The 19,462-nt window shown below is 47.7% G+C and overlaps 1 protein-coding gene across 2 annotated transcripts in view; it reads right to left on the bottom strand.

Annotated features, from left to right (window-relative positions):
- The window catches only part of SRCIN1 (SRC kinase signaling inhibitor 1), an 808,310-nt gene that overhangs the window by 275,116 nt on the left and 513,732 nt on the right, over window positions 1–19,462 (bottom strand). For both annotated transcript variants that reach the window (XM_078645611.1, XM_078645612.1), the window contains exon 11: window positions 393–568. In XM_078645611.1, the coding sequence (XP_078501737.1) occupies window positions 393–568 (176 nt within the window). The remainder of the gene's footprint in view (window positions 1–392; window positions 569–19,462) is intronic.

Here is a 19,462-nt window from a genome sequence, read left to right on the forward strand (position 1 = left end):
CTTCCAACTACTGCTATACATTTGCTGAAGGAGAAGGAAACGAGTAATTCTATTACTTGTCTTCCTGCTGCAAGCATATATCCATTTTGACTTCGAGGTTTGGGGATAGCCTACTGTGGATGCCATTACAGGTTCCAAACGTAGGATTCATTGACTATTAAGACACGAGATTCTGGTTGTCTTGCAAAAATCACTCCCTAGTTAAATGAATCTATGACACTGGCTGAGAGGCTCAGCAATACAACATCCAGCTCAGAACCCAGAGCTAGTCAGTGCCTTACCGAGTATACCAGGTTAGCAGTTCCCACTTGTCTCATAAGGCTACACCCTCCATGGCCAGGCTCAGTAGATTTCAGAATAGAGGTACTGTCACATGACAGGTTTGCTCTCACCTGAGCTGCTGTGTGATGAGTTCTTCTTCATTCAAGTATTTGAGCCGCTCCTCCTCCACTAGAGCACGCTGACGCTGAAGAGGGTCCTCTTGTTTGCGCATCGTATCTGTAACTCGGACACTAATCTCAGTTTCTGTTCTCTTCAGCATCGTTTTTACAGTCTCTTGGTTCTGCAACTGAAGAAAAAAAAAACAACCATCAGGAAGATAAACAAAATACGTAATTGCAACTACAGTTCTCAAGTGGTAGTCTCTTTCAGAGATCCACATGGCTTAATCATCATTGCCCATCCTCAGCTGGGTGTTGCATGTGATCAAATATCAATAAACAATACACACTGAAGAAAGCGAATGCTTTGCATGCTTCCCTTGTGATCTTGCAGATTACTTTCAGGAGTGGAAACAGGGAAAAAGGCTACGAAAATGTGCCAAATCAGTTCATAACAAGTGCATCCCCCCTCAAGCCAGATTGCCAATGCCTGCTGGATTAGAACTACAATTTTTTGTTGTTTTTGATGGCAAGCAAATCACATTCGGACTCCCCGAAAAAAAACAGAAATATGTGTGCAGATACACTAGAGGCAATTTCCACTTATAGTTTCCTCGTATCCTGCTGAGGGCATCGGCCGGTCATTTTCAGCACCCTGTAGGTGAGTGGTCTTCAGGCTGATGCTGTCCACAGCTGGAGTATCACAGACACTGGATCTCCTCCAACAGAAGAAGTCAGATCCATCTTGCTTGTTCACATAACATTTAGAGGTGGTGGTGTGTGCTCTGGATCTATGCAAGAAATGTTCAAAGATCCTAGTAAATCACTCTGAGTTTCAAGACAATAAGTAATCATGTCTCTTCTGCTGACTGTAGGCCCTTTAGTGAGAGGTGTAGGAGGTGTCCCAACCCCCTCCCCCAAAAAACATTCTAATATCATTACAAAGTCTCTAACTGAAGCTCTAAGGTCACTCCAACATTACAGAGCTGGCTTCAACTTGGTTGCTACCAACTTGGAGTCTTACCTAGAACAGGCCAGTTGAATCCATTGAGCATCTAGCTCCCTCTATATTAGACTTTGCAGATGGTAAAAGAAGAGGAGTTGAGTGCTAAAAGACACAATATTTTTTTATAGGTAACTGAACTTGATGACTGTGTTCAGATTGCTTTTGAAAGTCTTTGCCTGTGGTCCAGTTCTTCAGAATGCCTACTTCAGAAGGACGTCTTTCCATAAAGTTGTTTCAAGCATAACCCTAAAGAACTGCAGATGACTTCTCACTTCCTGAGTTCCTGAACGCGTTCCATCTGCGAGCACAGGAGGAGCAGCATCTGGTTCAGGTTGAGTTGGTTGCACACTGCCCAGGTTGGTTACGCCCAACGGTCCTCAAGTTCCTCAGACTCTGTTGTGCAACCGCAGTGACTGGAGGTTCTTCAAGGCTCCTTTTGGCAGAGTAAGTCTTTGGTTTGTCCATGGTGGGGGGCGGGGAGGCAGTGGGGAAGTAGTGCAAAGGTTCCAATTGCGGCCTCACTCCTACTGCTATGATCCCGATCAGGTCACACTTTGTGCTAGTCCCAGTGACTCCATCTGGCATACATGATTGCCTTATCTCTACTGCACACGGACTTTGACCTGTTCAGCTGTTGATTCTTTCACAGCAACCCCTCCTGACATACACGGTCACCAGATCTCCACCGTGCGCAGTCCACAGGCCACTATGCTCAGCATCCTGTCCATGGTGACCTATCATGGCATACAGGGCCGCCAATCCCTCATTGGACACAAGCTCCAGCCGATCATCACAGCGACGATTACAGTTCAGTTCACAGTGGCCCCTCCTGGCACACTAGGTCGCTGACTCCTCACTGCACAAGGGCGATAACTTGATTGGCACAGTGATGTCCACAGCTCACTTAACAGTGACCCTCCTCTTGTATATGAGGGTTGCTGACTTTTTTCTGAACATGGGCAACAACCTGATCGGTGCAGCAGCTATCTCCTCACACTTGGCAAAGGAAGTTCACTTGGCAGGATCCCCCACTGAAAATCCCTCCCTCTAACGCTCTCCTCTTCCTCACAGGGAACACTGGTCTTGGCATGTAGACATGTGAGGGTGCTCCAGGCTCCAAGGCAGGTGGTCTTGGATTTCCTGGGTGAAGTCCACTCGCCTAGCTGGAAGACTAGCAGGTCTTAGCCCTCAGTGCTGGTCACAAGTATAAGTCTTGCACAGCTTCTTCTCCTTGCACTGCCTGGCTGGCTGCTTGACAGTTTAACATTTTTGGGGTCTCAGCTCCCCCTCGTATAGTCCATTTCCAGGCACCAAATGTGGTTCGGATTCAGAGTCTTGAAGTTAATGTTGTAGTTCTGCTTCCATTTGAAGTGCCCACTCCTCTGCCCTCTCCTACTCCAGAAATCAGTCTATAACAGAAGGAGTGTCTCTAAAGCTGATATCCCTACAACAAAGGCCACGGGAGTGACTAGAGTTCACACCTGATGTCAGCCACAGTGGTATGTGTATTAAAAGGTTACTGCAGGGCCTCATTCCTACTCTTCTTGATTCTTTTATCAGTCCCATCTCCTTCCTGAGATGTGTTCAGGCCCCTTCCTTGTGACCTCTCTCTGAATCAAACAGCACCATATGAAGTGTGCTCTATTGTGTTTGAAGCTAGGCTCCACCTCCACCTTCTCCAGTGTGTCTGTCTCATCTAGCTTACCGAAATGCAGCAATACACAAATCTGTCTGGGGGGATTCCTCTACCACCATGCAACCCTGGGTCTCACAAAACGGAACCCAGAGTCTCTCATGTATTGTACTCTTTAGGAGTATGCATACACTCAGCACATGTATTAAACATACACGCATTGCACAGCACTGTATCCTTCATGTGCTGCATCCCTCACAGACCCTCGACCACTTGGCTTGTTATTGTTCGCCGCTCTCCACTGCAGTAGCACAGAGGCACAGTTCCCGGCCCTCCAGCTACTCAGCACCTCAGTTCGAGTCCCGGTCCATCCCTCGCTTGACTACTACGCTGCATTTGACTGTTTTTCTGCACAGTGTGATATTATTTATTACTGTTCAATACTATTAGTTAATATCGTCTCCATCCTGTAGTTTGCTGTGCTATTCTCAAAGTAATACGCTGTCATTAGACTTTGTTTTTTGCATTTGCCTGCATTGGTTTCTTCTTTCTCCCTCAGCCAGTCCATTTCAGTTTCACTGTCTTTTACACTGTCTTTTACCCACCACCCAAGCCCTGGCCTTCATGCCACCCAGACAGCCCTCCCACCTCCCAGGGCTTATTAATGGAGGCTGAAATACGGCCACGCAGCCAGCGGGCCAAAGGGAAGCCCATCTATGCCTGGACCGCGCCTAGCACCAGGAACCCTAGCCCACTGCACTTCCATAGGTACTCAGCCTCAGAGCTCTGTGTCCTTGACCCCGCATGCAACAACAGCTGCCTCACATCACCATGCTCTAAAGCAGGACCCTACACCTGCATCCACTGACATTTCACCGCAACACCCACACTGCTCACCAACTCATAGAACTCCATGCCAATCCCAGGTGCAGACATCCCAGCAGACTAACTCAACTGCCTACTGATCAATGCCAGATCGCTCTGCAAAAACACCTCTGAAATCTGGGAGACCATCACCACCATTGCCCTTGATGTGACTTTCATCACAGATACCTGGCTCACCCCCACATGAGCCCAAGACTGCCACAGCAACCCCCAGTCTCTACAAGATGAAACACTGAGACCGCACCAAAAGAGACGGTGGGGCCATCGGCATTGTGCAAAATGAATCAATCACCTGCACCATCAACAACGAAGACACCATGCCGACTATGGAACACATGAAATTCCAGCTCCATGCAGATGCCAAAACCACAATCAAAGGCACCCTCACATACAGACCGCCAGGAACACAAACAGGCATTAGCGACCCCATCCGCCATCAAATCCGAACATTACGTCTCCCTGGGAAACCACAACTTTCACTTGGATGTCCCCCACCGACATCAACACCACGGACCTCCTGGAAAGAGTAGACAACCACGTGCTCAAGCATACTGTTACCAACCCTACACACAGAGCAGGGCACATGCTAGAACCCATCTTCACGTCTAGCAGCAGAATTGGATACAGCTACACCTCCTAACTCATCTGGACGGACCACTCCATCGTACACTTTACCCTCACTGGTCTTCCACGCACATCCTTCAACTAACGCAGCACCCTCTACCGCAACTGGACCAACGTAACCCAGCATCCATGGACCAATGCCCTCAGCACCGCTCAGCCAAAATCACCACCAACCTGGACAAGACATACAGAATTTCAACGCCTGGACCCCCAGTGCTGCCAACCAAGTTGCCCCCACCAAACCAGCCAAAACACACAGACCCACCAAACGAGCCAGCTGGCACACGCCAGATCTCAGCTAAACAACTGGAAAATAAATGGTGAACCAGCAAGAATGGCACCGACAAAGTAGCGCACAAATCAGTCCTCAACAAGTACCACCACCTGCTCAAAACTGCAAAGAAAGAGGCACTGACACACCAGATAAAAACCAGCGCCAACCTAACCAATACTCTAACTAAGAGTAAGGACTGATCGACCGTGTTTATTGGACAATCCTGGCCAAGGTGCTTGATAAGACTAACTTGAGCACCCCAAATGAAATCCTTTATTTTAACCAATTATGCAATGCCCTCCACAATACTCCGGATTCGCTCACACCTCTCAGAGTCCATACAACTAACCTGCATTAGAGACAGGGGTGATCCCTCTCATCAGTGATTCTTTCCCTAATGATAAAGCCTCTGTTCCACCATGGAATGGCTAACCCTGTGATTCCAGACCTAAACACTAGAAATAGGAAAGTGAAACTAGACCTCTTTGCCAACGAAATCCTTTATTTTCTAATCATACCTTCTACCTCTCTCCTTGCATTGTTGACCAAATTTGAGCGATTCCGACTCACTGCAGGATTTAAAGTCAACTATCAGAAATCAATAGCAATGGGGGAGTGGACAAATCAAGCAGATGGTGAGGCAGTGGTACCTAGCTATGGATTCCAGCTAGCCTCGAACCAGATCAAGTACCTAGAAGTGGTTATCCCTCCCTAAGGTAGGAGATTTCTTCCAGAGCAATGTACCCCCCTTCCCCAGATACCTTATTTAAAGACCTATATCGTTGGAGTACACTGGTGATTCCTGGATAAGCAGAATAAAGTGTCTTTTTTGTTCCCTCCCCTTAACGATTCCTTCCGAAGTCCTGAAATCCCTCACACAGAAAATTTGGCCTTTGATTTAGAAGAACAAATCACGACACATACCTAGGTCTCCCTCCTGACAAGGTGCCCCAGGCAGGGAGGCTTGGGAGTTCCTGATATTTAACGTTACATTTTGGCTGTCCATTTGTCCCCGGCACCAGTGTGGTGCTCCCCAGATGTAGACAAGCCATGGTGTATTTTAGATCAAGAATGTAGCAAGATTCTGCTCTATCAACTGCTATGGCTCCCTCGAGGGCTCACCGTCGAGTGAGCATCCCGATGTGGGCTACGACCGTGACTTTTCTATACCGGAATAATGCAGTCTGGACAAAGGGGATCACAACCTATATTTTTTCCCCTGACCCCAGTGATGAGAAACCCAAACTTCCTACTGGGGGCGGGGGACACCTTACTGACTCTGGGCGGGCTACACTATTACAGCTTTACATGGGACAGTGGCTTGACTTCCTCAGTTTAGTTCTACTGTGTATGCAGTGGGCCCCTGTATTTTTAAGGTTATCCTGCTATGTTCTACACACGTGTAAAATCTATTCACTCCGGCCTGGGAATGAAAATGCTTAAAGGAAAAAAAAACAGCAGAAAAACACTGAGTTCACATTTGCTTGGCCTTTACATGGTTCCCTACAAAGTTTTGATGCAGAGTCCCATATTTCACCTTACCTTATTATAACAGAATTCCATTTGAGTATACATGTTCATGCTCAAGGTGAAGAGGCAAGCCGAGGTTGCTGCTGCATCTTAGTGCTTACAGTGCCTTTCCTGTATTGCCCCTCACTGGATTTTTAGGGAATGCATCCACTTCACAGACGGCTGCTGAAGTCTTTCTATATAGTTTTGCGAGTACTCTAGTTCCAGCAGCAGTTCCCCAATCTGCAGTATAGTGGCTCCATATCCTATTTTTTTGTGATACGGTCTTATTTTAGTTTGGGGTAGAGATTCTTAATGCACTACAAACCACTTTGCATTAGCCTCTGAGCACTATGTATCAATTACACAGAGTAGGGTGACTGAATCACTGCTTTGGATAGACTGTAGACATCTGCAAGCAGAAGTTGAGAACAGCTGATGGCAGCATCAAACTTGTATAATGGTAGGAAGGTTTAAATAAGATGACAGCACTGGCCCAGGAAAGTAATGGCAATATCCGATGGTGGACCAATGAACATATATGGTAGGACTGGTGACCACCTTGCATAGAAGGGATGCTGAGGAATCATATGATGGGATCTTATCTCTGTTACCAGTACTGAATTGGAGGCCAAGGAAACCCTGCCTACTTTACCCATTTTCCTATTCCTGAATTGGATTTCGTAGCTAAAAGGGAGAAGAGATTGATCATGTCAGGCAAAGAACCAGGGTTGGAACACATCTCAGAGGTGGACAATATATGGAAGTTATGATTTAGAATGAGATCAGAGGCATTAATTGATTTTTAACAATTGATCTGGCATAGCACATGACATTCATCAGGGCATTAGTAGGATATGGTATTGGTGTCAAGTTCAATAAAAGGAGCAATAGGAGTGCTCCTAATGTTTTAGTTGATAAGGTATTATAGAATGGGATGAATTAGTGATGTGGGTATGCCTAGGAGGCCGAATAATGAGGTTTATCTATTTCAAGACGTTGTTGGTTTGTTGTATGGAATCTGCAAGGTGTATGTAACAAGAATGAAGATGAAATGAGGGTGAAGGCATGTCGTCTATGACATCAAAGGTATTAGATAGAGTCTATTTGGGGCCCAACAGGTTCAAAGAGGTTTCTTTTGACTTGTACAAGCTTCAGTAAAATTTCAGAAGACTGGAGTAATTTGCTTGAATTTTTAGCATTGAGTTCACGTAAAAGTTATTGGTTAACATGCCAAGTAATTTTCTTTTGAGAAGATGCAACAATATTTCAGCCTCTGGGATTCGAAGATATTGATGAGGATGAATAGGGAAATACATTTTAAGTTCTTTCCTTAGATGATAGTATATAGTGAGCACAACAGTTGTGATGTCACTGTGTCATGAGTTGAAGTTTAAACCCCAATGAATGTCACTGATAGTGTGCTGAGGGTATTAGGTTGCAATTTTCTTTTTGCCTTGTTTCAATGTTATTATGATGGGGTGGGGTATTTCGAAGGTGGGAGGCACATATGTAGAGATAAATATTCCTGATGTTAATTGGGATATCGTATGTGGGTAGCAAAGGTTATATTGAGGCTTCAAATGTATATCCATCAGTAATGCTCACAATCTGAGGAGTTCCACTAATGGTTTCTATTTTTCTTCAGTCTGCAATTTCTCCAAGACCTTCCATAACTGCAATCGTATGCTTCAGAGAGGAGGAGCAATAGGTGCATGCAGCAACTGAAGATTAAGTGCAATGATTAGGATAATGTTGATAATAAGTACTGTAGGGTGTTTAGCAGTTAAATGATTAAATTTGTTTGAAGTCTTTATTAGTTCACATTGCATGCAACACAATAAAAATGTTTTCATCTATCAAGTCTGTGGCGCCTGGCTGGGAACAGGATGGCGGGCATGAGGTGGCGGGAGGGACAAAATAAAAAATGTAAAAAACACCTCCCCACGGCCGTGTCTCCTCTGTTGTTGCTTCTCTTTCTGGCAAATCCCAGAAGCAGGAAGCACCCAGGCTTCTCTAAGCCAATCACAACCCTGCAATGCAGCGGTTTTATTGGTCGGAGCGCCGCGGTCAGCATTAAGATGCGGCTTGGAAGCGTGTGCATGTTCTCCATCCAGGCTGTGTATTACAGCCCGGTGAGAATGTGCAAAATGCTCAGAACTGTTTGGCCAGCCGTAGACGGCTGGCCAAACCGTCATGCGTCATCCATTATCTATCATCTGTTTGTCTTTTGCTTTCCTGCCCTAAGTACACCGGGTATGCCCAGGCGTGTGCTGAGCGTTCTAAAGAAACGGGTGTGGCCGTGACGAGCTGAGCTCGTCATGAGCACCGGGCTGCTGTGCGCGCCCCCAGCACAGCGAGGGAATTAGCCTGGCAGGCAAGTGTTTAAGGGTGGGCGTAGTTGGTGGAGTACCACTACACAGAATTCTGCGGAATTGATAAAAAAAACTCCGTGAATTCCGCTCCGCAACTCCATTCCGTCTCCCCACAATTAATAAAACAGAAACCTCACATACCCTTGGTAATACGACAAGTAACTCTATTACATGCTAAAATGCATATAATCATCTCACAAAAGTGAACATGAAAATACAGCAAGCCGTGAGAGAGGTGATGATTTTGATGTACTCACTAACCTAGGGAGAGAACCAAGCAAATGCCTTGAACACAAAGAGCACATCCTGCTGAACGATTGGTGGTGGTCCCATCCTCCTAGGACCAACTGAAGCACAGTTATGGGCAACAAATACAATCCCAACCAAAGGCACTGCAAAGCATTATGGGACAAAATTCTAGGGTGCAGTGAATATTATAGTATCCAATATCAAAACATTCCTCAAGGGGCAGGCTCTCGGGCTCAGCTGAGAGCTAATACTAGAATTTTCACTAAACTCTAGAATCTCGCCCTATAATGCTTTGTTGGGCCTTTGGTTGGCATTGTATTTTTGCCCATAACTTTGCTTGGGGTAGTCCTAGGAGGATGGGACCACCACAATCATTGAGCATGTTATGCTCTTTGTGTCCAAGGCACCTGCTTGGTCCTACACCTAGGTTTACCTCTCTTATTGACTGATATTTTTCAAAGCTCACTTTTGTGAATTGGTTATATGCTTTGTAGCATGTAAAAGTAAAATTGTTTTATCAATGGAATGTGGTTCCAGAGTTTTTGTATGAACTCCGTTGTCGTGTATTAATAAACGTCTTAAACAGAAATCTCACATACCTTTGGTAAAAAAATAAAATAATTATCTTCGCATGCTAAAATACATATAGCCATCTCACAAAAATAAAAATATAGCAAGCAGTGCTTTTAGTTATACAATAAATAATTCTATATTTACATGCTAGAATGCATATATTCTTCTCTCAAAAGTGAAAATGAAAAATAGCAAGCAGTGAGAGACGTGATGATTTTGGGGTCTTTCCTAACCTAGGGAGAGGACCAAGCAGGTGCCTTGAACACAAAGAGCACATGATGCTGAAATGATTCGGTGGTGGTCCCATCCTCCCAGGACCACCCCAAGCAATGATATACAATACCAACCAAAGGCCCTGCAAAGCATTATGGGGAGATATTCTAGAGTGCAGTGAAAATTATAGTATCCAATATCAAAACACTCCTCAAGGGGCAGGCTCTCTGGCTCAGCTGAGAGCTAATACTATAATATTCACTAAACTCTAGAATCTCGCCCCTTAATGCTTTGTTGGGCCTTTGGTTGGCATTGCATTTTTGCCCATAACTTTGGTTGGGGTGCTTGCCCTCCCCCTAGGTAAGGGATGTTTTTCAAAGATCACTTTTGTGAATTGGTTATATGCTTTTTAGCATGTATAGGTAAAGTTGCTTTACCAAAGAGTTGTGGGTACAATAGGTAGCTCCATTGCGTAGCAGAGTGGGAATTCTTGCATGAATTCCGTGTTTTCAATGAAATGCGTAGTTACCAAATCTCCGCAACTTCCGCTAGCAGGGCGGAGTTCATTGCCCAGGGTTAATGACCATCTCACAGACCCTTAAGTAAGTACATGAAATCCATAAAGTTAAGCCCTCTGGCTGAGCCATGCCCTGCTCATATACTACATATGACAGCAGCTTCAGTGGCACCGGTCCTTTGTAACCTAATTAAGCTATCCTTCAGTTTTAGCTGCCTTTCCCCAGACAGGAAACGGGCTTGAATTGCCCCATTCCTCAAGAAACCTTCCGTAGATAGTTCAGTATTAAATAACACCTATTTCTGTTACCTTTTGCAGTGAAAAGTGAAGAGAAAGAAGTGAATTTCCAGCTGTCTGAGTTTACTGAGGACAACGCCTTGCTTGCCCCAGGTCAAGCAAAGTTCTGGTCATTTAATGGCACAGAAGTAGAGCCTATAGCAGTACATAATGAGGTATGTATGATTTTTTTTGATGATCTCTTTTTTGGGTTTTCCAAATTTTTAACAGGGTGTGCAACATTCAAACATATAATACAACTTAACTATACAAGAACTGTGTCCAGGCAGCAATGGTGAATATCCTCGAGTGGGCATACACCAGAGTAACAATGTAGGAGAGGAGGTCACCCCACCCCTGTGCAGGGTAATTACATGGGGGTGAAACAAAGCCAGACCCAGGCAGCCCGGGTGAGAGAGGATGGAAGCATCACACACAGGAATGGGGGATTGAAGCATGGGGGTAGACCAGGGATGGGGAGAGCGCGTTGTTTAGTAATAAATTTAGCGCCTAAAGGCGTGGGGCCTGGAAGTACATATAGTCTAATTAAGAGAGGTAGTCAATCAAGGGATGCCATCAGTAGGTAAATCTCTGTGTGGGAGAGTTTGTGGGTTAGATGTTCCATTGCCAGTGTCTGTCAGAGTTTATGGAAGTAGGATGCAGGTGGAGGGGGTTATGGTAATTTCCAATAAAGTGCCAGGATTTGTTTGGCTGCGCCAACATGCGACGCGTTAGGGCCCAATCGGCAGATGTCATGCCCTCGAGAGAGGTGACTTTCATGCCTAGGACCAGAGTAGAGGGATCAGGAGGGAGAGGGTGCCCCAGAACTCCGTTGATATGTCCTAGGGTTTCTTTCAAGAATGTTTGAATCACTGAGCAGCAGCACCAGATGTGTAAAAAAGTGCCCGCATCCTTGTGGCAGCGTCAGCATGTTTTGAGAGCATTGGGATTTATGGAGGACAGCTTGTTGGGGTCAAGTACCATTGGTACATCACCTTCAGAGCCGCTTCTCTGTGAGGAATAACTCTGTGGGTTTTGGGGATCTCCCTCCAGAGTCTGTCTCATTGCTTATCAGTGAATGACAGGCCCAGATCTTCCACCCAGCAGGTCTTGAAAGTGTGTGGGGAACAAAGTTTAGAGTCCTGTATGGTAGCTTAAGAGTGTGAGAAAAGGCTTTTAGTGCCCGAGAAGGACTGGATGAGTTTCTCAAATAGGGGTGTGGGACAGGGCCAGACTGGCCCTAGTGGGCATCGGGCATTTGCCTGGTAGGCTGGAAGAGTTGGGTCGGTTTAGAGTGGTGGGGACCGGTTGTGTTACTGGAGGCCGGTTTTGCAGTGCTGCAATATTGGCCCCCAGTAACAAAAGCAATGTGCTGGGGCCGGTTTTGTTAAGCAGTAGTGCTTCACGCTGCCCCCTCCCCCTTTCGGGGAGGGGGTCTGAATTGCCAGGGCTGCTTTGGGTTCCCAGTCCGGCCTCATTAGGGGATCTCGTCACTGCTTGTATGTTTGCAGGATGTAGGGCCCAATGCCACAACTGACAGTACTGGAGGCATGTGGTGTTTGGGATCTGGAAAACCTGTTTGTACTGTTCGAAGGATTTGATGAGGAGGCCCTTAAATAGGTCATTGAGGGTCCTACAGTCAGGCCTGATCAGGTACTGAATGGTCTGGGGTCGAAGGCCAAGGAGAAGTCTGGGTTGCCAAGGAGGGGGTGTTGGGTGAGGGGAAGGATGTGAGCCCATTCTTTTTGCCACATGGTGCCAAATCTCTAGGACATCTCGGGTGGGTATGGCTATGTACGCACTCTTAGGGCGGTGCTGTTTCGGCAGCCAGGCCTGGTCCTATAGCTACCTGCATGCTACTTAGCAATCCATATGCAGCCGCAGCTTCTCAGATCCTCTGACTACCCATTCCAAGATATAGCATATGTGGGCCGCCCAGTAATATTTGATTAAATTGGGGTTGGCCAGTTCCCCTATAGTGTGGGAGTAGCCACAGCTTATTCGAAATGTGTGGTTTGCTCCCCCGCAGCTAAAGGTGAGCAGCTTACTTTGAAGTGTCTGACTGTTCACCTCAGGCATTGGGGTAGGGAGCGATTGGAACAGGTAAAGTTCCATGGGCAGTACATTCATTCTAAACACGTTGATGCAACCCAGCCAAGACAGGTAAAGCGGTCTCCACCTCCTGAGGTCCTCTTGCTGGTTGCATAGTAGGGCCGGCCAGCTAGATTTAGTCCAATTCTCGAGGTGGGTGTGATGACCAGGCCTAAGTTACAGATAGATTTGGGTGCCCAGGGGAAGGGAGCTAGAGTCTTAAGGTGGTCTGCCAGGATAGTGAGGTTTAGGGCCCAGAATTTCCTTATGTTGATTTTGAAACCGGCGACCTTCTCAAAGCTTTTCAGTGCCTGGACCACTGCTGGAAGTAAGCCCGCTGGATCGTTCATGGTGAGGAGGACACTGTCCACAAACAAGGATACCTCGAGGCAACCCCTTCCACCCGCCAAATGGAATCCCCGCAATTTCTGGAATATCTTTAATCCTGATGGCTAGAGGTTCCACCACGAGGGCAGATAGGAGAGGGGATAGGGCATCCCTGCTCTATCTGGAAGAGGGGAAGTGCTGACCATTGAGGCATATGTATGCAGTGGGAGATGCATTGGCCACCATGATCCTGTCGATCATTTTGGGCCCCAGTGTGAATTTGGGAAGGACTGGCATCAGGTTAAATGCTTTCTCAGCATTTAGGGAGAGAAGTAGGGAAGGGATATTATGTTTCTATGCTTTTTCAACCAGGTGCTTCAGGAATCTAAAATGGTCTACTCCCTGTTGATGGCGGATAAACCCCACTTGGTTAGGGTTGACCAGGCTCAGTAGCAGGGGTTCCAATCGGCGCGCCATGACTTTAGCACAAAGTTTGTCATCTGGTTAACAGAGCTAAAGGGTGGTAGGATGTGAAACTAATGAGTCCTGGGTTTTAGGATGAATATGTGCACTGCCTCACACATTGTGGGGGGTCAAGTTTGTGGCTGCAAACAAAGGAGTTGATGAGCAGAGTGAGGTGATCCAGGAACAAAGGCAGAAGGGTTTTATAAAAATGTGTGATGGGGAGGTGTCGGGACTCTGGGTTTTTTCCCCGTGTGTAGCGTCTGGAGTACTTTGCAAATCTCAGGAAATCTCAATCTTAAGGAGGTCCCGATGTCTAGGATGTAGGGGGTCCCATTAGCAGGAGGACAAGTATGTCTATAGGTCTTGGGGGGGTTTCTGTTCCCGGCTGGTAAATGTCCTTGTAGAACCCGTGAAACACTTTCTCTGGTTCTCTAGTCGCACACGTGCTGTCCCATCACTGGATGTAAGCTTTTGCTTGGTGGGAGTGGAGTTTGCATGCTAGGATAGTACACACCTTGTCCCCCGTGTCATAGAAGCGTTGTGTCTGATAAAGGACCAAGCACTCCACCTGATTCATTCTGTGTGCTTTAAGTTGGCTGCATAGTGTGGCCAGCTGTCTACGTGTCACCCTGGAAGGGTGTTGGTGATCTTGGCGTTCCAGTGCCTTTATGTCAGTGGAAATGGTGGACTCAAACAGTTGAGCTTCTCTGCGTATGTCGATTTCAAGGGCAATGAGGGTGCTACGTATGGTTGTCTTGAAGGAGTTTCACAGAATGTGAGGGGAGTGTATGGATGATTCTTAATGAAGGAGGTGTGGCCATTCTGATTCTCCTCGACATCTCCACAGCCTTTGACATGGACATGATACACTGGTGGAGAAATCGCTGGAAGGGTCCTGGACTAGATCAGCTCCTTTCCAACGGACTGCACTCAGACAGTTCCTATATAACCCTACAAATCACCAGCCACTCAGGTTTTTTCTGGAGTCCCTCACTTAAGTTAACCTATACGTGGCTCCTCTTGCAGATCTGATTGGATCGCTTCATCTTTCTTATGAATGTTATGTCAAAAAATCTCAATTGTTTCTCAGACTGAATGGGAACACTGGATAGCCATAAACTACCTGAAGGTAAACTCTGACAAAATCGAGGTAAAGACTCTGAGGAGCCATCCTTGGATTTGGTATTTGGGTTGGTGGTTGGACACATTAGGCCACTGCCCTTCCCCTTCCAGCACAGCCAAGAACCGGATTGTAGTGTTTTTCTTTCAAAACTCAGACTGCCAGGGTGTCTGCAACTTGCTTTCTTCATCAGAAATATCTGAGGGGGCGCTAGAGGGCGCACGGCAAGATGGCCGCACTCATGTGAGGCTCCGCCAGACCAAGCAAAAATCCTTTAATTATCCGACACATCCTGCCGTTACCACTAAACAATTTGGCGGTCACGAGTGCCTGATTATCTGTGGCGCAAACTGGAGAGGTTTCTCGGCGACTATAGTCCGTTTGTAGAGAAATCAGAGGCGCGGCTACACTGACAAGGACGCGGCCCTGTTGAGATCGGACTTTCCCGCGACGGCGGAGACGGAGCGGAGCCGGCGAAAGTGAAGCGGTCCTGCTGCATGTGCGGCTAGAGCCCCGGGCTGTGGAGACATAACGGTCCGTGCCGGGCCGACACCTGAGGGAGAGCTGGTGTTCTGCGATAGCCTGTGGATCGGCGGCTGAGACGGACGGCTGTGGCCGGGGTTCGCGTTCGCCTGCGCTGGTAGCGGTGAGTGGGGAAGCGGTCTCGGAGAGGCCGGGGCTGCGGAGGCGGCACTAGGCCGAACTGGGCCGCTCCGCGCGAACTGCGGCTGGCTGGGTGGGATGCGGGCCTGGCGGCAGTCAGGAAGTGGAGGAGCGGCGGTGGCGCTGTACGGGGCTGCCGTGAGAAGACACCGTGAGGTTCCACATCGGCTCATTGACAGAGAAGGGAAGGCTGATATTTGAGGAGGAGGTAGCCCCGACATTGCGCTCTGCTTGTGGCTATTTGGAGGTGGTGGCGCAGATATGGTACCTGTAACACTGCCCTTGTGAGACGCTGTAGCGGACTTTCCTTGGAGCTCCTCGGGGTGCCTCCTGATTGCTAGTTGCTCTCTACGCATTATTTATAGCCAGATTGCCGCTGCGCGGGCCAGGGAATAGCGGCGGCCGCCATTTTACATCAGTGGCAGCATGGGCAGGCCGGAGAGGAACCAGCCTAAATTAAACTTTGATACGAAGAGAACCACATTATCCTCCTCACAGTCACCACCGGACACTGAGCCGGCTGGGGTGTCGGGTGGGACGCCGAACTTGGAAACGACGCTAATGGCCATGCAAAGAACATTGCAATCCATAGAGGGCACGATGGAGGCGGTTAACCTTAGGCTGGATCATATGGCTACGCAGTTCGATAGACAGAATGAAAGAATGAACGAGGTGGAGCAGAGAGTATCGACCACAGAGGATGGCCTTGCCACAGTAAATACTAAAGTGTTCAACATGGAACGTGTACTGGCGGTTATTCAGGGTAAGAATGAGGAGTTGGAGGGGCGGTCCCGACGCAACAACATTCGCGTCACGGGGCTGCCGGAATCCACGAATGTTGGCAAAATGGAAGATTTCATGGAACGCTTAATTATAGACCTGTTTGGTGCTAAGCACCGGTCTAAGGTGTTTATAGTTGAGAGAGCGCACCGCTCCCTGGGGAAAGGACCGGCGCCTGGTTTGCCTCCCCACCCCATCATCGCCCGCATACTCAACTATAAAGACAGAGATGCAATCTTACGTCTGGCAAAAGAGAAGGGCGTCAGACTATCAGGGCAATAAATTGGAGTTTTTTCCTGATTTCACGATGGCAGTACAAACGGCACAGAAAGAATTCACCGGTGTGAAGCAGCTGCTCAGGGCGGAGGAAATACCATACGCCATGCTGTATCCGGCTCGACTGTGGATTGGAGCCCCATCAGACAATAAGATTTTCACGTCGCCGAAAGCGGCCATGGATTATGCTAAAAAACAAAAAAAGCGAAAGCGGGATTCCACTATGGCGCAGGAAGGAGATGAGGAACGGATCGACGAGGCTATCTAACGTTTGGAGTTATTCGGGCCTATCGGCACTACTATCGGGGGCAGCAGCTCCTGTACACTGTGATACCCTCTCCCAAGAACTGAACAAAATGTAGCTTTACAGTGGAGGAGGGTGTTTAACATGACTTCAATGATAGAGAGGGCCGATTTGTCTAGTCTTGCAGGACTTATGCACTGACTGTGTCCATGATTCTTGAATTACATAACTGGCACCTAGATATGCACTTCCGTGTAGGGGATGTGATGTGGATTTGATACGCTTTCTTAAGCTGCTGTCTGTTGGGGCACGCTACTTCTCAAAGTGCTGTTGGGTTTATAGAGCGTCACTATAACGAAATAAAGATGTTTGCTGGGTGCGGGATATCTTATTCATCCTTACAGATAAGCTGCGATTGCCCATACAGTTACATCCCCCGATAGAATTTAACAGCTGTAATTCTCTGGGTGGTGAAGATGAGGGATGCGGGCTTTCACTGATGACCACGAATGTTTTGCTTGACGCTGCACGAATGCTGCTTCATATACATGTATAGTTGATGGGACACGCAGAAGGTGCTAGGATATTATCCTTGCATGGAAGGGAGCAGGCGCGAGAGATATGGACTCTGCTGGTTAAATAATGGCGCAGGATAATGTGTGTGATAGAGCTGCTCTCTGCTCAAGAAGGCACCGTGACTTTACTGGTAAATTTTTCGGAGTAAAGTCCCTGCATTATGAGACGATCAGCTGCTACATTATAGGGACATGATTCTAAGGTGGTGAGGACGTGCAGATCTCATACCTGGCTCGGTCACCTCCCGTTTATCACCATTTACGGGAGATGTGCGCCTCTAGAGCCCCTCGTATGGGAGTACCCCACATAATGTTTGGAGCAGGGTTGGGAGTTTGGAATTGGGGGGGTGGGGAATGGCTTTGGCAGGTTGGGGGAGCTGAAGTGGGTGGGGGGGGGACAAGGGAGGTTCGAAGAATCCAGGCCTTGCTCAGCGCTTCTGCGGGTATGGCTGTGCAGTTGGGTGGGATGGAAGACGGGTCAGGGGTTGGTTGGCTACTTATTTGCTTAGCTTATGAGAAGGAACTAGCGATTACTTGGTTGCTTTGTTATTCTATGCTTAATAACTGGTACTGGGCAATGGTCACGATAGCTTTGCTTGGAAGGATACACCACGACAGGACACATGGATAATGGGGGCAGACTCCGCTGGATCACGTGGAATGTGCGGGGATTGAATAGACCGCAAAAGACGAGGCAGGTATTGGCATATTTAAACAGGCATGGAGTGCAAGTGGTATTTCTCCAAGAGACACACCTTAGGGGGCGAGCTGCAGAAACGGTTGCTAGACAATGGGCGGGTACTAGACTGGCATCCGCTTACTCCTCTTATGCCCGGGGGTTCATGATACTAATTAAGAAAAATGTGCCATTTGTCTCGATCCACGAGGAAATCGATGGAGAGGGTAGATATATAATATTGCATGGGAAGCTGTGCGGTACATTGGTCACAATGGTCAATGTATATGGCCCGAACGTTGATGACCCAGAGTTCTATATTAGTCTATGGAACAAGGTATATGCCCTACCACCCTCCGCAATTGTCTGTGGGGGGGATCTAAATGTAACGATTAACAATACGCTGGATAGGAAAGATGACCGTCCCTGCACCGCTAAAAAGTCAGTCTCTGCGGTTTGTGATGGCATGAGTGGACTCGGATTGGTAGATGTGTGGAGACTTGGACATCCCGGTGAGCGTGAGGTTACTTGTTATACGTCAGCGCATGACACCTGGTCGCGTTTGGATTATTGGCTGGTGACGAGAGATGTAAGTGGATGGGTGATGAAGGTGTGCCATCTTCCACGTACGCTGTCTGATCACGCCCCGGTGCTGATGGAAGTAGGCTGGCCATCGCATACACCTGCACCCTTCTCGTGGCGTCTGCCACCTGGTGCTTTAACGGATATAGTCTTCAGTGAAGAGCTGAGAACAGGCATTGAGGATTTCTTTGTTAAGAATGTAGGATCTGTGAGAGACATGGGAACTGTGTGGGAGGCCTTCAAGGTGACTGTAAGGAAAATGTGTATTGGTATGCAGTCTGGTGTGCTCAAATCATTGAGAGACTCCATGGCCAGGTTGGAGCGCGAACTGCTCTCTCTAGAACGTCAGCATGAACTACAACCAGCTGAATCTCTCTTGGCTGACATACGGCTGAAGGTCTCTGAGTATAATGAACTAGCTGACCAAGAGGTGACCTTTTTGTCCAAACGTACTAGAGCAAGGTATTATGGAGAGGGTGGGCGACCAGGACGAGGGCTGGCAGACAGGATTAAAGAACCGTGGGCTCGGCACTGTGGAGTGCAAGAAATCATGGATGGGGATGTGAATGTAACAAGTGCGGATGGTGTTTTGGCTTGCTTCGTACAGTATTATGAACAGATGTATGGGCATGGGGACACTGCTGGACAGGAGGACGTTGCACACTACTTGGAGGACATAGCACTTGTCTGGCTGTCGAAGGGTCAACAAGATTTTTTAATGCATCATATCACGGAGGGGGAGATCCGCGACGCAATTGCGGCTCTGCCGAGAGGTAAGGCGGCAGGCACTGATGGATTGCCATCTGAGTTCTATAAAGAGTTTGTAGACCTGCTGTTGCCACATTTGGCATTGGTCCTTGAAGAGGCCTTGGAGCAGGGACAATTACCGGCCACGATGAGGGAAGCTTTGCTGGTGGCCCTACCAAAACCGGGCAAGCCACGAACTCAATGCGATTCGTACAGACCACTATCTCTGATGAATACGGACGTCAAAATCATTGCCAAAGTGCTAGCAACACGACTACGCTTGATATTACCTGTTATGGTCCTACTGGACCAGTCAGGCTTCGTTCCCCTTCGATCTACAACGCATAATTTAAGGGCACTATTCGCTGTTCTACATCTCCTTAAGCCAGACCTTGCTGCGGT

Source organism: Lissotriton helveticus, chromosome 5_1, assembly GCF_964261635.1.
Source record: "Lissotriton helveticus chromosome 5_1, aLisHel1.1, whole genome shotgun sequence".
Lineage (NCBI taxonomy): Eukaryota > Metazoa > Chordata > Amphibia > Caudata > Salamandridae > Lissotriton > Lissotriton helveticus.